This window comes from Dunckerocampus dactyliophorus, chromosome 2 (assembly GCF_027744805.1).
Source record: "Dunckerocampus dactyliophorus isolate RoL2022-P2 chromosome 2, RoL_Ddac_1.1, whole genome shotgun sequence".
Taxonomy (NCBI): Eukaryota; Metazoa; Chordata; class Actinopteri; order Syngnathiformes; family Syngnathidae; genus Dunckerocampus; species Dunckerocampus dactyliophorus.
Window position 1 is genome coordinate 9,093,982 of NC_072820.1, and position 17,342 is coordinate 9,111,323.

At 42.3% G+C, this 17,342-nt stretch overlaps 2 protein-coding genes across 2 annotated transcripts; both read left to right on the plus strand.

Annotated features, from left to right (window-relative positions):
* The first annotated feature begins 1,708 nt into the window (after positions 1 to 1,708).
* Positions 1,709 to 6,904, plus strand: LOC129176770 (pyroglutamyl-peptidase 1-like). The gene is made up of 5 exons (XM_054767145.1): positions 1,709 to 1,794; positions 5,181 to 5,233; positions 5,344 to 5,460; positions 5,569 to 5,801; positions 6,145 to 6,904. Exons 1-5 carry the CDS (start codon positions 1,764 to 1,766, stop codon positions 6,338 to 6,340), a joined length of 630 nt encoding a protein of 209 aa, XP_054623120.1. The 5' UTR covers positions 1,709 to 1,763; the 3' UTR covers positions 6,341 to 6,904.
* Positions 6,905 to 7,301: 397 nt separating this feature from the next.
* LOC129173697 (regulator of nonsense transcripts 1) lies at positions 7,302 to 17,238 on the plus strand. Its single transcript, XM_054764819.1, has 24 exons — positions 7,302 to 7,671; positions 7,905 to 8,041; positions 8,186 to 8,275; positions 8,622 to 8,789; positions 8,870 to 9,050; positions 9,156 to 9,317; positions 9,391 to 9,475; positions 9,620 to 9,718; positions 9,837 to 9,945; positions 10,458 to 10,617; positions 10,821 to 10,939; positions 11,776 to 11,940; positions 12,040 to 12,154; positions 12,228 to 12,371; positions 12,557 to 12,770; positions 13,111 to 13,228; positions 13,829 to 13,985; positions 14,054 to 14,196; positions 14,288 to 14,462; positions 14,543 to 14,624; positions 14,731 to 14,892; positions 14,957 to 15,198; positions 15,302 to 15,421; positions 15,508 to 17,238. Exons 1-23 carry the CDS (start codon positions 7,507 to 7,509, stop codon positions 15,416 to 15,418), a joined length of 3,309 nt encoding a protein of 1,102 aa, XP_054620794.1. The 5' UTR covers positions 7,302 to 7,506; the 3' UTR covers positions 15,419 to 15,421; positions 15,508 to 17,238.
* The last annotated feature ends 104 nt before the right edge of the window (positions 17,239 to 17,342 follow it).

Consider the following 17,342-nt stretch of genomic DNA (forward strand, 5'->3'; position numbering starts at 1 on the left):
GTTCCTTATTCGTTCCTCAGTAACTGGTCAAAATGTATGTGCCTTAGTCATTAGTTCCTTATTAGTTCCTCATTAGTTCCTTATTAGTTCCTTAGTAACTAGTCTAAATGTATGTGCCTTAGTCATTAGTTCTGCATTAGTTCCTCATTAAGTTCCTCAGTAACTAGTCAAAATTTATGTGCCTTAGTCATTAGTTCTGCATTAGTTCTTCATTAAGTTCCACAGTAACTAGTCAAATTTATGTGCCTTAGTCATTAGTTCTGCATTAGTTCCTCATTAGTTCCTTATTAGTTCCTCAGTAACTACTCTAAATTTATGTGCCGTAGTTCCTCAGGAGCTACTCTGCTCATTAGTTCCTCATTAGTTCCTCAGTAACTAATCAAAATGTATGTGCCTTAGTCATTAGTTCCTTATTAGTTCCTCATTAGTTCCTTATTCGTTCCTCAGTAACTGGTCAAAATGTATGTGCCTTAGTCATTAGTTCCTTATTAGTTCCTCATTAGTTCCTTATTAGTTCCTTAGTAACTAGTCTAAATGTATGTGCCTTAGTCATTAGTTCTGCATTAGTTCCTCATTAAGTTCCTCAGTAACTAGTCAAAATTTATGTGCCTTAGTCATTAGTTCTGCATTAGTTCTTCATTAAATTCCACAGTAACTAGTCAAAATGTATGTGCCTTAGTCATTAGTTCCTTATTAGTTCCTCATTAGTTCCTTATTAGTTCCTCAGTAACTAGTCAAAATGTATGTGCCTTAGTCATTAGTTCTGCATTAGTTCCTCATTAAGTTCCTTAGTAACTAGTCAAATTTATGTGCCTTAGTCATTAGTTCTGCATTAGTTCCTCATTAGTTCTTCATTAGTTACTCAATAACTACTGTATTTTTGTGTACCTTATCGTAAAGTGTGACCGTCTGTTGTGTGCAGGGAGATGTTCGTTGTTCTGTCATTTGGGATTGAAGTGAAAAGGAACTATCCAGAACTGAAGGCGTCCAATTACTTGTGTGTGATTGGATTTTCGATGTTTACCACTACCAAAGCAAGACTCTGCTGCAAAATGGGTGTTTAAAAACATGCAGCGCCTGTCACTCATGCACATCACACCACGCTCCTCATCATCTTCTCTCTGGAAAACAAACTCCAGGCTAACACTAATGGTGAGTCTGTACTCATTGTGTGTTTTCTATATATTTTATATTGTTTATACATTGATACTCTCACTCTTTTCTTTCCACCCAAAGAAAAGAGTGAGAGTTCTAAAGCTTATAGAACTCCAAAGCATGCTCTAAAGCATATAGTGAATATGTCACCTTGTGTCCTGCAGCCTATAAAGTGCCCTTTCTCTTACATACACTCCCTTGGGGGAAGCTAAGTGGCTGTACATGTTCTCACCCACGCCCTGTGTCACATGAGTGCCTGTTCCTGGCTGAGCTGGATTGAAGTCAACTGTTCACCCACTGCTATTGAGGGGAGGCAGAATTTTGGGGTTGCTGCAGTTCATAGATTAAAAAGTGTGTCTCACTCTTCAATGCCCCCTCTCTAAGCAGGGGAACGTGTGTGTGTGTGTGTGTGTGTGCTTGACAAGCCGTTCATTATTTGTCCTCAGACTTCACTCGTACCTTCCCTTGTCTCAACGTATAGTTGCAGTATGCATGTCGGTGCAGTAGGTGGCAGCATAACACATTCAGCAAAACTACGTCACTTCCGCTTTAACATGCGCCAGAATAACACGATACAGCCACTGTTTGGGGGGTAACAGCAATCGAAAATGGGCAACAAGAGGAAAGTTTTAGTAACAGGTAAGAGATATTTCCTTGATAAGCGGCTGAGTCAATAACGTAAGTTTTCACGATTTCTTAGCTAAACGACACCCATAATGCGGGGGTGTTATTTTCGTTGATATGTTTACACTGCCTATTGCTATCAAGAGTAAGCGACACTGTAAATTTTGGTATCGATCAAATACCAAATTAATACTGTATTGCTGATACATATACCTTAAAAATACAGTAATACAATTATTTACTTCTATTACATGCAATTGTTTTAACAAATAAAGTAAATCAAAACCACAAACTATTATTGACTCTCATTCAAATCCTTTGACTTTTGCCCCCAAAGCCCTGCTGTGTCCATTTGTAAACAATATGAACAACACAACAACAAAAATTCACATTTGTGAAAATAAACATAGAAAAGAACTGAAAAACGTCAATGTCATGTTGTACGTGACTACCCTCGATACTGTCAGTGTTTGGATGGAGCCACCCACCCCCAATTTCTCTTAATATTGGGTATTGACAGGTCTATTAGCAGGAAACCGTAAGTGTTCTAAAGTCTTCATTTTCTTCAAACAAACTGGAGATAAACACTAAACTGTTATTAATGTTTAACTTCAGTCTTTAGACTTTGATTTACAAGACTTACTTATCACCTGTTCCTTCATACAGAGATACGCATCCTTACTAGGGATGCTCCGATCGATCGGCCGATTTCCGTAAAAAACATGTGATCGGCATGCGGCGGCAAACACTACATGTGTGCTGCGTCACTTAGGGTGGCCAACACTGCCGCGAGAATCAAAACTAGTTTGTAAAACCTCATGGACACAGTTTGACACAGGCTACGCAAATCGCTAGCTAGCGTTATCCACCTAGCTTCTCGTCTTCGGACTCCAAATGTGACGTTGTACCACAGCGCCATTTTGTTTTTAGCAAACAAGCAATGCGGTTAGTTTGGAGCTTGTTTTTGTTCCTCGGGAAAGCTACAAGTGGATGTCACGTTCATGGCGTACATACTGACTTTTTCAAGTGTCGCTGAACAATTTTGCTCCCTTGTTGTCATTCTACTAATTATGTCTTGTCCTCAAAACACTATTTGAGTGTGGTTGTTCAATGAACAGCCTTATGATGGCGATACTACAAGTATATCAGCTGATTTTGAGTAGCTCACAAAGGATCAAAGAATATTTGCTTCAACTCTCAGTAGTTTTTTTATTATAACTGTTCAGTTCAGACTTTATGCCTTTATATAAAGACAAATGACCAGAAAACAGCATAAAGACGATGGCCACGCCGTTTGAGTGGAGTTCCGCCTGGTGAATAAAGTAGTGTACAATTTAAATATTGCCAGTCATAAATAAAACACAAAATAGTTGACATCTCGAATAGTGATGAAAGTTGGAGACCCACAATCATCCACAGTCCTTATGTGGAACATGAACGCATATTTCTTTCCCCTTTCTGTGTCTTCTAAAAAGAGAAAACATTGCACGTCACGGGAGGCACCCATTAAGACTATAAAGCCCTCTAAAAAAAACTTTAACAACGTTTTATCGTTTTATATGCAGTCATGGAAAATATGACTAGAGCGCCCTTGTTTCTTCAGTTGATTGATCCATTTTAATGCCTGCTACAACTAAAGAGACATTTGTTTGGGCAAATATCGTGATAATAACAAATAGATAAGGTCTGATTTTGGGTAATATGAGTGTAAAGGTGATCCAGGACTTTGTCTACTGGTGCGACGCAAACCACCTGCACCTCAACACCACCAGGACCAGGGAAATAGCGGTGGACTTCAGGAGAAACAGGACACACTCAGAACCTGTCCCCATTAAAGGTGACCATGTGGAGGTGGTTCACACCTACAAATACCTAGGAGTGCATTTGGATGATAAACTGGACTGGACTGCCAAAATAGATGCTCTGTGCAGGAAAGGGCAGAGCTGTCTGTACTTTCCCAGAAGGCTGGCGTCCTCCAACGTGTCCAAAAAGCTGCTACAGATCTTCTACCAGACTGTGGTAGCTAGTGCCCTCCTGTGTGCAGTAGTGTGCTGGGGGAGCAACCTCAAGAAGAAGGACACCACATGCCTGGACAAACTGGTGAGGAAGGGAGGCTCTGTCATTGGCACTAAGGTGGCAGAGCAAAGGACACTAAGGAGGCTCCTTTCCATCATGGACAACCAGCATCCTCCAATGCACAGCATCATCTCCCGACAGCAGAGCAGTTTCAGTGGCAGATTACTATCACTGCTCTGCTCCACTGATAGAATGATTATATCATTCCTCCGTCACGCCATGCGGCTTTTCAACACAACAGAAGGGGAGGGGTAAAAACACACACAGGACTGGACTTATTACGGTATTATGTATTATCATAATATTATTATTATTATGTATTATTGAAGTGATCTTGTACATGTGTCTTTATTTATTCTTACTCTGTTTTCTGATTTTTTTTAAATCCATTTTGCTTTGTTATATTTTTAAGTGATCACATTTATTAGGACACTTTTGCAGAGCTGCTGTCTGTCTAGCTATACATCAGTCTAGCTTATCTATTTATGGGGTGTTATTTTGTGTCTAGAGGGCTCTAATAATGGTAAAATTAGTATCTAGAAAGTCATAAACTGGTTTACTGTGCTCTAACTACAAATATATTCCTTTTATTTATATTGAATCCTACTTTGCGGAAATTCACTTATAGCTGTCGGGTCTGCAACCAGTTAACCAGAATAAACGAAAGATTAAGTGTATATTTTGAACAAGAATTTGTGGGGTTACGAATGCTGAATTGCAAACATGCCGTTTTGTGTGTCTATTAGGGCTGCAACTAACGATTATTTTCTTAGTCGATTAATCTGAAGCTTGTTGTTTCGAGTAATCGAGTAATCAGTGAGGCCTTAGATGGACCAAATCAATATGAAACAAACAGAAAATCTGTGTACGCTGATTTTTTCAACAAAGTAGTCAATCACAAAACAGGGATCATTAATTAAGTTTAGAAAAAACACTATAGAGTGAGGGAGTGATGTTCGAACCACGATGGAGCGAGGGACGACTGCATTAACTACTATTTTAACAGCAACATCATGCTAGGTTAGCCTATTTGCAGAGGAAAAACTAAATTATCCAACTTGCAGCTCCCACATGACGGACAGTTTGCAATGGCCCATGCTTTATTTTTGAGACGTGTGGTGATGCCTGCTTTTTTTTTTTTTTTTTTTTTAAATAAATCTGTCCTCTGTGAAGTGATGGGCGTATACACAAGGCGGCCTCATCTAGCTAGGGTTTTGTCTCATGTTTGGTGCTCATAAATAGACACACTACCGTTAGAACATCATTCAAAAGTAAATTTTGTATAATAATAAATAATAATGTAGGAGTTTTGCTTTGCTCTGCAGGATTTGAGCCCTTTGGAGAACATGCTGTGAACTCCAGCTGGGTGGCCGTACAGGTAATGGCTAACTTGGTTCATATGTAGCAAGTTGAAGTGTGTGAATCCACACAAAATACACATTACATACATTAGTGGATGGGTAATGTGTATGTTTGCTTCACTCACAGGAACTAGAGCGTTTAGGGCTGGGTGATGCCGTAGACCTTCATGTATGTGAGGTGCCCGTGGAGTACCAGGCAGTTCAGAGTCTACTTCCATCTCTGTGGAAGCAGCACATGCCACAGGTGAGTCACATGTAATGTAACTCCAATGTTTCCTATATGAAATGTTGCTTACTTGATCATCAGGTTGAAATAACATTGGCGTATCTCCTGTTGGTGTTTTGCTGTCAGCTAGTAGTCCATGTGGGTGTCTCTGGCTTGGCTACCACCGTCACCCTGGAGCAATGTGGACACAATAAGGGCTACAAACGCCTGGACAACTGCAGCTTCTGTCCAGCTTCCCAATGCTGCGTGGAGGAGGGGCCCGACTTCATCAGCTCTGTGCTGGACATGGAGACGGTCTGCAAGAGGGTCAGTGACTCAGGCCTTGGGGTTGCTGTGTCAGTGTCCAAGGATGCTGGAAGGTTTGTGATGAAAGCAAGCCAATTTAACACCCGTCAGTCACATCATCGGAACGCTTTATCGACAATTCTGTATCCGTCACAATAATAATGTCTGTCTCATTAGATACCAAATGTGTTTTCAATGAATGTGGTGACATATTTAGGGACTTTTACTAATAAAGTGAATTAAATCTGTATTACCAGTCACACTCTCACAGCTTGCATGATACCCAAACTCTTGCTGGCTGGCAAATGAGGTGACTGTGACAATTCTTAATGATTATCAATTTAAAATATTATCTTAAATCTTGTTTAACTTCCCTAGGAAGTTAATATTTTTAACCATCTCTTGTCCCGCTGACAGATATCTGTGTGACTACACCTACTACTCGTCGCTGTTCCTGAGCAAGGGTCGCTGCGCCTTCATTCATGTGCCTCCCCTGGGGAACCCCTACAGCAGCCAGGAGCTGGGCATAGCCCTTCAAGCTGTAGTACAGGAGATGCTGAAACTCCTGGAGGTGGTGAAGACAGAGGAGCAGCGTTGCATACATGCACATTAATTTGGACCACTATATTTCTTGATAAGTTAATGCTGTGGAACATTGCTTGTAATGCTGATGTCTTAGTGTGAGACTGATCTATGCGTGGTGATCGGGATGATAGCCATATTAGTAGAAGCCTGGATTCTGGTTTCTTTGAACAAACATCCTCGCATTTAAGTGTGTGTTATAATGTGTTTATATTGCACCAGCTGTGAAAATAGATGCACCGATGCAAACAGGAAATAATGATGCATATTTTCAAAAGTGGAATTTGTTAAAAATGATCTTTTATTAATAATAAGGCAGCTACGCGTATGTAGCACGATGTTCACTACAGTGTATTTTCATTCTAACATGATCATTGTAATTGTAGCCAGTTTATTTGTTGACCAATGACTTGGTCTTTTAAATGTGTTTTAATTCTTTTTTGCTGCTTAAAAAATGTATTGGCACTGATGTAAACGACTAATAATCTCAGGGGAATAACATGCAATCGACGTTTGAAGAGTTAATGGTTAGATGTGGCTGAGCATGTCTGCAGAATATTAAAACTATGTTATCGCTGCCTTTGTGTCCGCATTCAAAACTGCAGTCAGGACTGTGTCGTGTATTTGTGTACTTTGTTGTCAACATTTGCGTAATTATGGGATGACTTTTAACTTGAAGCCAGAGCGAATAAAAATCGCCTTTCATTTAACTAGAACAAAATTACAAATAAGAGCAATCACTATTTAAAAAAATATTATTTTAAAAAATAAACATGAATTTCTTTCATGAGCAAAAATGTATTAGAAAGAAACAATTAAAAACAAGTGCAAGTGTAGTGTTTATTTTCGTCACAAGATAGAGGGCAGGTGACTTCTAAGAACTGACCTTGATGAATAAACTTAGTCTGAGTTTTTAAATAGAGGACTGTAATGACGTCAATTCGACGTTCCAATTCAATTCGCTCGTGTCTCCTGGCCTCCTTTCCTTTCCTTGTCTCCTCCGAATTACTTCCTGTGGGAAACAAGTGGTAGTGAGGAAGAAGGGTAGAGAAGCCAAATAGAGCGCTGCCTATTTAGCTGTCGCTCACCATCAGTGTTTGCATCCACACTTTTCCCTTGGTTTTGGCATAATTCTTGGACAGTGGTCGTGTGTGGTTTGTTTTATTTCAAAATACTCCTACCAGGGCAACAAAAAACATGAGTGTGGAGGCGTACGGGCCGAGCTCACAGACTCTTACGTTCCTGGACACCGAGGAAGCAGAGCTGCTGGGAGCAGACACTCAGGGCTCTGAATACGACTTCACCGATTTTACCCTGCCGAGCCAGACCCAAGGCCAGACCCAAAGCCAGCTCGACAACCAGGTGTGTATCGGTAACCCTTCTCATTTGTTGTCCAATGTCTGTTTTCCACTGTGTTTACACAAAATGCTAACTGGCTAACGTTAGCTATCAACATCAACTAGCCACGTCCGGTTAGCATGATGACGTCTTCAATCTGTCACCATGCTTTTATCCTGATAGCGAGCTAGCACAGTTAGCATGTCAGGTTTTTAGCTTATGTTTCCAAATAATATTGGATGATTGTGTACCCGTAGGTTAACGGTCCTGGAGGTGTCTTGCAAAATGGTGACGACCCTGTGGTCAAAGCTAGTCAGTTGCTGGCAGAGTTGAACTTTGAGGAGGATGAGGAGGACACCTACTATAGTAAGGACCTCCCTGTACATGCCTGCAGGTAAAAACAAAAACATCAGTAATCCCTTTTACTGTGAATTTATTGTACAGTAAAATAATGTTGCAATGTAAAAATGCATACTTGTACCAGTAGGCATTTAGAACTGGGGTAAGTGCAATAGTTGAATTACACTCTGTATTTTAGTTACTGCGGGATTCATGACCCAGCCTGCGTGGTGTACTGCAACACCAGCAAGAAGTGGTTCTGTAATGGCCGTGGAAACACCTCTGGCAGGTACGTATTGTCATTATCTCCTTTAACGCCAACATTTTATCACTAGGAATATATTTACCTAGGTAAAATAATTCCTGCTAATCTGTGTGGTTTCCACTGTGCATCAGAAGTTTTTTTTTCCTAGCCACTACTAACTTTTATCAGGGAAAGACTTTAGAGAAAATGTTTCTTTTTAACCTGGTTGGTGAGAAACGTGCTGATGTTTTCCAAAATCCTGGGTAAATGAGAAAAGTTACTGCAGTGTAAATTGGGCTATCGATGTGTTATTGTCATAGGAGCACCGCGGCACACAAAACAGGTATTCACTCCCTCCACTTTGTGTATTCATTGTCATTTCAACTTGTAGTCACATTGTGAACCATCTGGTGAGGGCGAAGTCCAAAGAGGTGACCTTGCATAAAGATGGTCCACTGGGGGAAACTGTGCTGGAGTGTTACAATTGCGGCTGTCGCAACGTCTTCCTGCTGGGCTTCATCCCTGCAAAGGCAGACTCGGTGGTGGTACTTCTGTGCAGGTTAGGCTTCTGAGGCAAAAGTGTGATCACTAGTTAAAAGCAAACGAAAAATAGCATGTTTGTTTTTGTTTGCTACCCAGACAGCCATGTGCCAGTCAGAGCAGCCTAAAGGACATCAACTGGGACAGTTCCCAGTGGCAGCCTCTCATTCAGGACCGCTGTTTCTTGTCTTGGCTGGTCAAAATTCCCTCAGAGCAGGAGCAGCTCAGGGCTCGTCAGATCACAGCCCAGCAGATGAACAAGCTAGAGGAGCTCTGGAAGGTACTGTCAACACTACTGTCCTGCACACCAGGATGCACGTTTTATGTCCTGTACTTCACCATTTACCAACATGTCTGCGCGTATATATCTGTGTGTTCTCGCCAGGAAAATCCTAGTGCAGCCTTGGAAGACCTGGAGAAGCCAGGCGTGGATGAGGAGCCTCAACATGTTCTGCTACGCTATGAGGACGCCTACCAGTACCAGAACATCTTTGGTCCTCTTGTCAAGCTGGAAGCTGACTATGATAAGAAGCTTAAAGAGTCACAGGTATTGCATTTATGCAGTCATCATCCCTTTTGGAATCCTGTGCTTATTAAGATTATCAATGTTTTTTTTGCAGACTCAAGACAACATTACAGTCAGATGGGACCTGGGTTTGAATAAAAAGAGGATTGCTTATTTCACTCTGCCTAAGACAGACTCAGGTGTGTGCTGCAAATTAAATGTGTCAGTCTAATGGCTGACACATTTAATTTGCTCGTATGTGGGCTATACATGAGATTATTTTTATGACTAAACTATTCAATGTTAATAATTTTTTTCTTTATCGTCCCTGCTCTCGCTCGCAGATATGCGACTGATGCAAGGAGATGAAATCTGCTTGCGGTACAAAGGGGATCTGGCTCCTATGTGGAAAGGCATTGGACATGTCATCAAAGTCCCCGACAGTATCCTTATGAGTGATAACAATATTGTTCATTGGCTCGTACGTTAGTCTCTGCATTGTTGCAAAATAATGTATTTGCTCAGAATTTCTCAGACTTTCCCTTAACTTGCTGCGCTAAGACTATGGCGATGAGATCGCCATCGAGCTGAGGAGCAGTGCTGGCGCTCCAGTGGAGATCCCACACAACTTTCAAGTGGACTTTGTGTGGAAGTCCACATCCTTTGACAGGTAGCATGCTGTTATTTAATTTAGTTTGTCTCTCTTCTCACATCTGTTTGTAAGATAATATATATATACAGTCCACCACCCTTGTGTCTTCTTCTTCATTTTAATGCCAGATACAACTAAAGGTGCTTTTTGTTTGGACAAATGGACAACAAAAATAGCCCATAAGGGTTAAATTTTTTGGCAGTTCAATGCTATAGCTATTCATGTAAGAACTTAAGTCATTTTGGTTATTATCGAGAAAACCATGGAAGTTGCTAGATATCAGCTCTTATATTAAACTCCTATGAGCTATATTTGTTATCATCTTTATATTTGTCCAAGCAAATGTACCTTTAGTTGTACCAGGCATTAAAACGGATCAATAAACTGAAGAAACAAGGGTGGTCTAATCATTTTTTTCCATGACTGTATCTCAAACAGCCGGCATGTTGAGGCTTATGTGAGGTTTTTTTTTATTAAGGATTGGCTCAACATTTGCAATGCAACTTTATTCCGGTTTGTCATCATTGCAGGATGCAGAGTTCCCTGAAGACTTTTGCTGTGGATGAGACTTCAGTGTCTGGTTACATCTACCACAAACTGCTTGGCCACGAAGTGGAGGACGTGGTCATCAAGTGTCAGCTACCCAAACGTTTCACTGCGCAAGGACTGCCTGACCTCAACCACTCCCAAGTAAGAGAGAAAATGTCATTTCATTGACTTCCAACATAAATCGAAGACCAGACTTTTGTCGTCTTAGCAATAATTACAGAGTTACGATTGTCGCAGCATAAGTTATGTTTGCCCTTAAGTTAGATGTGAAACTGCATGCGGCCGTCCCGCAGTCTTTGTGTGAATATCTGTGTACTTTTTTTTTTTTTTTTTTTTTTACACAGGTATATGCAGTAAAGACAGTGTTGCAGCGCCCCCTCAGTCTGATTCAAGGTCCTCCTGGCACTGGAAAGACGGTGACCTCTGCCACCATCGTTTACCACCTAGCCAGACAGGGCAATGGGTATGACAGTGTTTTTTTTTAGGGGTGCATCATAATTACCGCAACGAGGAATTATGATGTCATACCGTTTTGATAACATTAAAAAATAGCTCAGATAACCTATAGTGTACCTTAGTGTGAGAAAGTCAAGCGCTCCTTTTTTGTGACGTGCTACAAATGGCCTGTCATAACTTTTCCCTGAGCTCACTTGTAAACAAACAAGGCGTCGATCATGAGGGACTGCTCTGCAGACATTCCACAATGAGAGAAAAAACATAGAGCTTCAACACATCAAACCTTATCAGCCACCTGAAACGCCAGTATTGATACGACGCCTGGGGCTTGTTCCTATCACCGCGGCGTTTGAAAAGTACAAAAAAGTTTGGGAATGATGGAGCTGGATGGCCAGCTCTTTACCATCGTTGAAGATGCCGGCGTTTGTCGGCTAGTAAACCTCTGAGAGCCACGGTTTGTACTTCTGAGCCGCCGCTGTTTTTTAAAAATGTTTTGTTAATAGTAGTGATGTCATGATATTTTGGTAAGGACAAATCTACATGTACAGTTTGTCAAATCCAACTTTGTTTGAGGCGTCCCTACTTGTGCCCAAACGTCAATTAAATCTACCGGTAAATAAAAAAATAATAAAGTTATCGGTTAGTGGTATCGGTCTTTAGAAGCATGACATTATTATCATTATTATCCGCTTGAAAAAAACCGTGCATCCCTATTTTTTTTCCTTGTTCACATTTATAACCCAATATACTGCTATTTATAACCTTCTTGATTAATGGATGTTGTTAGTGAAAAGTGGCTTGGCTGCATTTAACTTACTTTCCAGTAACTTGTGGCCCCTCCAGGCCAGTCCTGGTGTGTGCTCCCAGTAACATTGCTGTGGACCAGTTGACAGAGAAGATCCACCAGACTGGACTCAAAGTGGTGAGGCTGTGCGCCAAGAGCAGGGAAGCCATCGACTCTCCTGTGTCCTTCCTGGCTCTACACAACCAAACACGGAACATGGACAGGTAACGCAATTGTTATGAGCAATATCTGCATGGTATTAGTTTGGTGGCTCTTGATTGTCAGTGCTGCATCCTGGTCTCACACCTTGTTTATGTCCACAGTATGCCGGAACTTCAGAAACTCCAACAGCTAAAAGACGAGACTGGAGAGTTGTCTTCCTCTGATGAAAAACGTTACAGGGCTCTGCGACGCACCGCCGAGAGGGAGCTGTTGATGGTATGAAAACAGAGCTGACCGCTAAGTTAACTCTCCTGGTGATATCTCACTGTTCAGGTTTGATCTTCCGCAGAACGCTGATGTAATTTGCTGTACCTGCGTTGGGGCCGGCGACCCTCGTCTGGCTAAGATGCAGTTCAGATCAATCCTGATAGATGAGAGCACACAGGCAACCGAGCCAGAGTGCATGGTACCTGTGGTCCTTGGAGCAAAGCAGGTACCAGCCATATTTGTCCTCCTGGTTGCAGGTGGTAGGATGAGTGTGGATAGAAAAGGTTTAATAACGTATCACAAGGTGTATATTTATATGTGGTCTAGAAAATATTCTCTAAATAATGGAATGGAAAATAACAAATGGATGTGCTGTTAGAAAACTTGACAAGGTAACCTCTATCTCTGTAGTTGATTTTGGTGGGTGATCACTGCCAGTTGGGTCCAGTGGTGATGTGCAAGAAGGCAGCTAAAGCAGGACTGTCACAATCTCTCTTTGAGCGTCTGGTAGTTTTGGGGATTCGACCAATCCGTCTGCAGGTTCAGTATCGCATGCACCCAGCCCTCAGCGCCTTCCCCTCCAACATCTTCTATGAAGGCTCACTGCAGAACGGAGTCACTGCTGGTGAGACACAAATATTTAGTTGGAACCTTAGGAATCTCCATTTTGGCTTTCTTCTTTTCAGCCTGAATTTATGATTTTGGTCTGTCACAGCTAAAGCAACATGATGCTGCCTCTTTGAATGTTTCATTCACTGTGGTTAAGTGTATTAAACCTGCAAGAACTCTATAAACTATTTGAAATTGTCTATTAGTCCAAATTCAAGTACCATATTTTACCACTTGGTGTTGCACTAGACTCACCAGCCACATTCAGATATCCGACTAGCACAGGACTCCTTACTGAAGCAACGACTGTCAACTGTACAACAGTCAACATATCATTCTTTTTTCTCTGTGTGCAGGCGACCGTGTCAAGAAAGGCTTTGACTTCCAGTGGCCACAGCCTGACAAGCCCATGTTCTTTTATGTCACTCAAGGCCAAGAGGAAATCGCCAGCTCCGGAACATCTTACCTCAACAGGTTTTGTACTCGTGTTATATCTGCATATTAATAATAGCTTTCTGGACACGTGCTTTCATGCATCTCGCTCCAAATTACGTTTTTGAAACCAAAGAAATATGGGAATACCACCACCACAACCACCAGCTAACATTACTGTTACCAATAGTGGATTAAAAGAAACAGATTGTACAAATAAATGACTGTATTTGTGACTACAATTATGAATAACACTGCATAAAAATCCTTCATGGCGGTCACTCACTGCTATCTTGTATGCAGACACACGTCTGTAGAGCGTGCACATACACAAAAGGAGTCTTTAAGAGAATCGACCGACAATTTGGAGTCACTGAGTGGCTTCACATTCAATGATAACTAACGTTAGTAGCTATACTTTGCCAAATCGCTATCATTAGCTGACAACATACATACAAGCTAATGGGTGCCTGTGTGCTACGTTGGCGTAGCTTATGTACTCAAAGCAGGAGGAGATGGGCTGTAATGCTGGCAGTACGTTCAAATGTCATCGCCCTCTTGGCAGCTGGAGGAACCCGCTGCATACAATCACTTTTCATGAGTGGCGTAAGCACTTCTGAGAATCTAGTCTTGTTCACACAGAACGGAGGCAGCTAATGTGGAGAAAATAACAACAAGGTTGCTGAAGGCTGGAGCCAAACCTGATCAGATTGGTATCATCACCCCTTATGAGGGGCAGAGGTCCTACTTGGTCCAATACATGCAGTTCAGTGGCTCCCTTCACACCAAACTATACCAGGTATGTGGGTAAGTGCTTGGAAATGATATTACATTACCTTCATGTATTAAGTGTATTTCTTTCTGCAGGAGGTGGAGATTGCAAGTGTAGACGCATTCCAAGGCAGAGAGAAGGACTTCATCATCTTGTCCTGTGTGAGGGCCAACGAGCACCAGGGCATTGGGTTCCTCAACGATCCACGCCGTCTTAATGTGGCACTCACAAGAGCTAGGTGGGGAAAAATCTACATGTATACTGGAGTGTTGAAAGAATGCTTGCCATCTTTCCAACACCGATGCCTACGCTGTGTCTACCATATGTAGGTATGGTGTGATCATTGTGGGGAACCCCAAAGCTCTGTCCAAGCAACCCTTGTGGAACCACTTGCTGAACTACTACAAGGAGCAGAAGGTGCTGGTGGAAGGACCCCTTAACAACTTGAGAGAGAGTCTCATGCAGTTCAGCAAGCCCCGCAAGCTGGTCAACACCATCAATCCTGTCAGTTCACTGATTTTGATTGAGAATTGGAATATTTTGTGTCAGGTGCTAAGAGTTTGTGCTGTTCTTTGATTTTGCAGGGAGGCCGATTCATGAGCACAGCCATGTATGACGCCAGGGAAGCCCTTATTCCTGGATCTGTTTATGATCGCAGCAGCAATGGTGAGCACTTCACTAAGAACATCAACATTCATAGTGGTTGTAGTTCACACTATGGTCACGTGTGTGGCAATTGGGCATAAAAAAACAGATACATGTTCCGCTACAGGGCGCACATCCAACATGTACTTCCAGACCCACGACCAGATTGGAATGATTGGTAGCGGTCTGAATCCCATGACTTCCCTGAACATCCCCATCCCCTTCAGCCTCGTCATGCCCCCTATGCCACCTCCTGGGTACCTTGGGCAGGTCAACGGACCGACAGCAGGTGAGATTTGACAAGTTGTGCAAATATGTGACGTGAGAGGCGTGTAAACTGAGCTCTTCTCCAGGTCGTGGAGGCGGCATGAAGGGAAAAGCTGGCGGTGGAGGGGGCAGCACTCGGGGTAGTCGCCAGAGAAACCGCAACAACATAGGGAACCACAGCGGAGGGGGCCATATGAGTGGCAGCCAGGCCAGCCAGGACCTGGGCTCTCAGCCCTTTTCCCAGGGGCCCCTGACCCAAGGCTACATCAACATGAGTCAGCCGTCACAGATGAGCCAGCCTGGGCTCTCCCAGGCGGAGCTTTCCCAGGTTTGATCAGCGTGCTGTCACCTGTGTTAGAGCTGTGTATACCATTTTGTTGCTTTTGGTAAATATCCCAACCCTCTGATGTTTTTGGTTGGTTTCATCATAGGACAGTTACCTAGGAGATGAGTTCAAGTCCCAAATTGATGTGGCGCTATCTCAAGACTCCACCTACCAGGGGGAGCGAGCCTACCAGCATGGTGTGACTGGCCTGTCCCAGTACTAGACTGTAAGTACAGCATACATGATACAAGAGTGATGCGTGTGTGTTTTTAGTCTCTTGAAAATCTGTCTTTTTTTGTCTTTGTATCGTAGCTTGCTGAAAGGAGCTTGGCCTGTGTGAGCTCAGTTCATCAGAATTCAAAATCTGGGTGATAACAAAAAAAGAACAAACAAGGATACCCGTTTTCCACCGCTACACCACTGTGTGAAAGTAACAGGAGCGAGAAAACCAACCAATCACAGGAGAGGAGAGCAAAGATGGAAGCACAACGAGGGGGGCGGCGTGCCAGGCTGTCGGAGGAGCGAAGGCACTGCTTCCCTGCACGCGCCACGGCGAGCCCAAGGAGAAAGCTGGCGTCTTTGGAATCAGCGCTGTTGGAGGGACGAGACCTTTCGCGGGTTTGCGAAGGAGAGGAAAGCTCTACTTGGTAACTGGAGGGAGGGGTGTACTGTGTAAAATCTGGCCCTCGTGTGCCTCTGAATCCCTCGAGGATCTCCAGGCTATCTGGTTGCACATATGATGCTCCCAAAGCTGAGAAAGATGGTGGTGTCTCACACATCTGTCCTCCTAGCTCACTGCCCTACAGGATGAGACGCAGAGCGAGGGGACACAAGTCTTGAGGCGACTTTTCCAAACTTTTCCAAAGTCTTTGGCTATCCAAGTGAACTCTTGTCACTGGACATTTGGGGATCACAAAGCCACTGGTCATTCACTTTTTTTCCTCAGCTGTTAGTGGGACGTTGAAAAGAAGTGGTGGTGACGCCATCTCTCAAGGTGGTGTGCAAAGAACAAGTGGTGGAATTAACTCTTGAAATATCAGTCATTATTTTGGTTTCCATAGAGACCATTTGTTCTTCTCCATCTATCCACAGTACTACAGGAATGACGCTGATAAGAGTAATGCTTGTTTTGGTAAAAGCATGAAGACCCTCACTGCTTGCAGACTCACAAAGAGAATTTATTTTAGAACACCATCCAATGTAAGCTTTATGCCACAGCTGCCCTACTAAATTAACAGCGTTGGTAATTCCCAACGTTATTATTTTTTTATGTTTATACATTAGAAGGTAGAACCTCTTAAACTGAAATATTTTTAAGGCAACAATAGAGTTGAAATTTCAAATTCACAAAATTACAAAAAACACTTTTCACACTTTTTCTCAACTCCCCCAGGGCACATTATTTGTCGATTATAGTTATTGATTTGCCTTACTGAAGAGAAAACAGTTTTAGTGTTTGAATGTTACACTTGGTTCGTTTCTGACTTTTCCAATTTGGGTATAAAAAGATGAATTGAGTTTTCTTGTTTTGCACGCATGTACAGACAGCACTGTCCTCCCTCAGAGACACCCCACACTATTTCCATACAGTGACTTGACTCGCGTGTATGTAGGCTGCTCTAGTTGTTCTGTGTTTCCAGATCATTTGAATCCATCGGAGTCGGACCATCTTTAATAACTTTTGCTCATCTTTGTTTCGTACTGTGGTTGCACATGTTCTTACCTAGACTTTTAAAAAATGTTACGTTCAGCTCATCTTTCAGGATTTTGGTCATCTCAATCTCGATTGTCACGTGCAAATACTGCGTTGCTGCATCGAACAGATCTTTTAGCAACGCAAATGTTTAGCATGCTGTATTATGGGAAACATTCAGATGCACGTCTTCCCTTAGAAGAGCTTCTGTTGTGATTTCATGATTTATCACATTGATTTCTGATCCTACATTATGCCTGACGTAGGGTTGCATTATTGTGATGTTTCTCCAATAACGGATAGTGGTTGCTCTGATTGTGCTCACAAATATATAATTAATGGAAATTAAATATTGTTTTCCTTTTTGCTGCTCTTTGTGAGTGATGTGATGTTTTGTTGTAGACTTTCATTTTTGCTGTGGGAAACGTGATTGTGCTTGCGCAGGAAAAAGTGC